This window comes from Equus caballus, chromosome 12, assembly GCF_041296265.1.
Source record: "Equus caballus isolate H_3958 breed thoroughbred chromosome 12, TB-T2T, whole genome shotgun sequence".
Taxonomy (NCBI): Eukaryota; Metazoa; Chordata; class Mammalia; order Perissodactyla; family Equidae; genus Equus; species Equus caballus.
In genome coordinates, this window is record NC_091695.1 from 18,486,226 (window position 1) to 18,489,858 (window position 3,633).

Consider the following 3,633-nt stretch of genomic DNA (forward strand, 5'->3'; position numbering starts at 1 on the left):
GTTCCAGATAATGTTGGATTGCATATGTGACGGCAGTCCCATAAGATTTGTACCATATAGCTTAAGCATGTAAGCAGGCTATACCATCTAGGTTTGTGTAAATACAGTCTATGATGATTGCACAATGACAAAATCAGTTCACAATGTATTTCTCAGAAGGCATCCCTGTCATTTTGCAATGTGTAATTTTAATTGCAATAATTATTTAATTACTATTTTTCACTTCCATTAAATGATAAGATTCACTAGTAGAAAGATTGCTGGATATACCATGAAATACAAAGCACATAAAAGTGCAACAGATACCTAAAATACACTCAATAACACTTAGAAAAAAATAATGCACAAATGAGACATTGAAAAAATGGAAATTGGGCAAAATAAGAGTCCAGAACTTCACCACAAATAGTGGGTACCAAATATAAATTCAAGACATAAAATGAAGCATGGCATTTTTAGACAATGATAAATTTTGGCATGTTTGGAAGATAACATAAATGCTTATTGGATCACCCCATGTTAGTCAAAACAATTTTGATTTTCATGTATTATAAGGTAAGTTTGGGAGAAAATATTTACATAAAACTTTTCAATGGAACCACTTTTTATTTTTAAGTTTATTTAGAGCCTCTTTCACATCTTTGTTCCGTAGGCTGTAAATCAGGGGGTTCAACATAGGAATTACAAGGGTGTAAAACAATGAGGTTATTTTGTCTTGATCTAGAGAGTAAGAAGAACTTGGCCGGAAATACATGAAGAGCAGAGTCCCCTGAAAAATTGCCACAGCGGTTAAGTGTGAGGTGCAAGTGGAGAAAGCTTTGAACCTCCCTTCAGTAGAGTGGATCTTTATCACTGCTAGGACGATATAACAGTAAGACACAAAAAGCCCTGAAAGGGTAATAAGTTCAATGAAGCCAAAAATGGTGAATATCACTAACTCATTGACCTGTGTATCTGAGCAAGAGAGCAATAAGAGGGGAGGGACATCACAGAAGAAATGGTTAATCTCATTTGACCCACAGAAACATAAGTGGAATGTTAATATTGTATTTATTGAAACATCCATAATTCCCACCATGTAAACCCCAGCCATGAGCAGAGAGCACACTTTGCTGGACATGTTGACTGTGTAGGCCAAGGGGTTGCTAATGGCCTTGTATCGATCAAAAGCCATGACTGCCAGCAGTAGACACTCAGAATCTGCAAAGGCACAGAAGATCAAGAATTGCAGTGCACAGCCATAGAAGGGAATTGACTTGCTCTTGGCAATGAAGCCTACAAGCATCCTGGGTCCAATTGCTGTGGAATAGCAGAGGTCACTGAAGGAGAGGTGGCTGAGAAAGAAATACATTGGTGTTTGCAGCTGGGAATCCATTCTAACTAAAATGATCATCCCGAGGTTTGCAACAAGATTGATGACATAAACACTTAGAAGTGTGGCAAATAGGGTAACTTCGATTCCAGGGGTGCTGTTAATTCCCAAGAGCAAGAATTCATTCAAAGAAGAGCAATTTTCCTCATCCATTTTCCTTTATTTTTCTTCGAAAATGCTACAGAAATGATCAAGGAAATAGTAGATGAAAGTTTTAACTCTTCTTGAAACAAAAATATAATCTGAAAGTCAGAAAGGATTTCTTTTAGTACATTATATTCTCTATCACAAGAAAATATCCCAGATAACTTTCATGGTTATGTCGTTAACAAATGTTAAAGTGTCTAGGATAGGATTTTGAGAAAGTTTGATTCTAAATCTAGATGTCATCTATAAGATATGTTGCTTGTGTGAACCTTCACTGCTGTATCTGGCAGTCAGTTATGAACTGAAAGCTCATTACAAGTCAAATATAATAAAGAAACACCTAAATTAAAGACAGCTGGAATATAAAGCCTTATTTTTGAAAAATAAATATCCAATTGAGCATAAAAGTGATTGCATTTTTCTGAGTTCTATAAGAATCATGATTTTCTTAAGACTGTGTATTAAATTCAGACACAATGTATATATCTCTGATTTAAAAATAATGTACAATAGGGGCTGGCCCGGTGCTGCAGTGGTTAAGTTCACACATTCTGCTTCAGTAGCCTGGATTTTGCCAGTTCAGATCCTGGGTGCAGACTTACATACTGCTTGTCAGGCCATGCTGTGGCAGGTGTCTCACATAAAATAGAGGAAAATGGGCATATATATTAGCTGAGGGTCAGTCTTCCTCAGCAAAAAGAACAATAAATGCCCCATGACCTAGTTGTTAAGTTCAACGTACTCCATTTCGGCAGCCTGGATTCTGTTCCCTGATGCAGACCTACACAACTAGTCTGCAGCCATGCTGTGGTGGTGACCCACATGCAAAATAGAGGAAGATTGTCACAGATCTTAGCTCAGGGCTAGTCTTCCTCAAGCACAAAAAGAGGAAGATTGGCAACAGATGTTAGCTCAGGGTAAATCTTCCTCACCAAAAAAAAAAAAAGAATAGACAAAAAGATACATCAAAATGCTATGACTCACTAAATTCTTCTGAAATATACAACAAAAACAATGTTAGTATAAAAAATAAATTAATTCCATCTATCAGGTACCCAGCCATGGTTCAGTTCTCTTATCGGTAATAAAAAAGCTTATTTAAACAAAAACTATTTCAGATCCTTGTAGAAGGTGTATAAGAAAGAGCAACACAAGATAGATGACTTTGTGGGTACAATGCTAACTAATATGTGATTTCCCAACTCTTTGAACACGGTCGGTGGTTCTTGCTCCCAGATCCACAGAAGTCAATTTTTGCACCATTAAACCCAGTCTAGAAATCACAGAAGCTACTTACCAAGTAAGGGGCTGTTTTTCAATTACTTAGATGAATAATTTCGCTGATAGGACCAGGGGCTTTTATATGCATTCTCATGTCATCAGGGACCTAGTAATTGATGGATGCCAGACAGGCTCACTTCCAAGGAAAACCTAGGGAATAATTAACAGGGTTACTGCCTTTGTGAATTTTTTTCTAAAAAAAATTTACACATTGGTAATATTTAATTGGTATAGTTAAGCATTGGTAATTATAATAGGAATACAATTAGTATTAATTTGAATAGGAAATTTTCACTCTCAGTAATATTGAGGTTGTTTTCAATGATACTTGGAATCCTACAAAGGATGCTCTTTATTATGGATGTGCTTTGCAAATAGTTCAAATATTTGAAAGTATAAATGTTGGAAAATGTTCATATTCTCTGCTCACTTTTTGTTTGGGTTGTTTGTTTTTTGTTGTTGACTTATATGAGTTCTTTATGTATTTTGGAAAATAACCCCTTGTCAGATATAAGATTTCTAAATACTTTCTCCCAGTTGGTGGGTTGCCTTTTCATTTTGTTCATGGTTTCTTTTACTGTGCAGAAGCTTTTAAGTCTGAGGTAGACCCATTTGTTTATTTTTTCTTTTGCTTGCCTTGCCTGAGTAGACATGGTATTAAAAAAGATACTGCTAAGGCCAATGTCAAATAGCATACTGACTATATTTTATTAGGAGTTTTACGATTTCAGGTCTTGCATTTCATGTCTTTAATCCATTTTGAGTTAGTTTTTGGGTATGGTGTAAGCTAATGCTCTACTTTCATTCTTTTGCAAGTCCAGTTTTCCCAGCAC

The 3,633-nt window shown here is 35.9% G+C and overlaps 1 protein-coding gene across 1 annotated transcript; it reads right to left on the minus strand.

The window, feature by feature from the left end:
- Window positions 1-589: 589 nt before the first annotated feature.
- On the minus strand, window positions 590-1,525 carry OR5W57 (olfactory receptor family 5 subfamily W member 57). Its single transcript, NM_001391195.1, has one exon. It carries the CDS (start codon window positions 1,523-1,525, stop codon window positions 590-592), a length of 936 nt encoding a protein of 311 aa, NP_001378124.1.
- Window positions 1,526-3,633: the final 2,108 nt, after the last annotated feature.

Excerpts from the sequence above, each read along its gene's own strand:
- OR5W57 (NM_001391195.1), bottom strand. The coding sequence starts at position 1,525 with ATGGATGAGGAAAATTGCTCTTCTTTGAATGAATTCTTGCTCTTGGGA.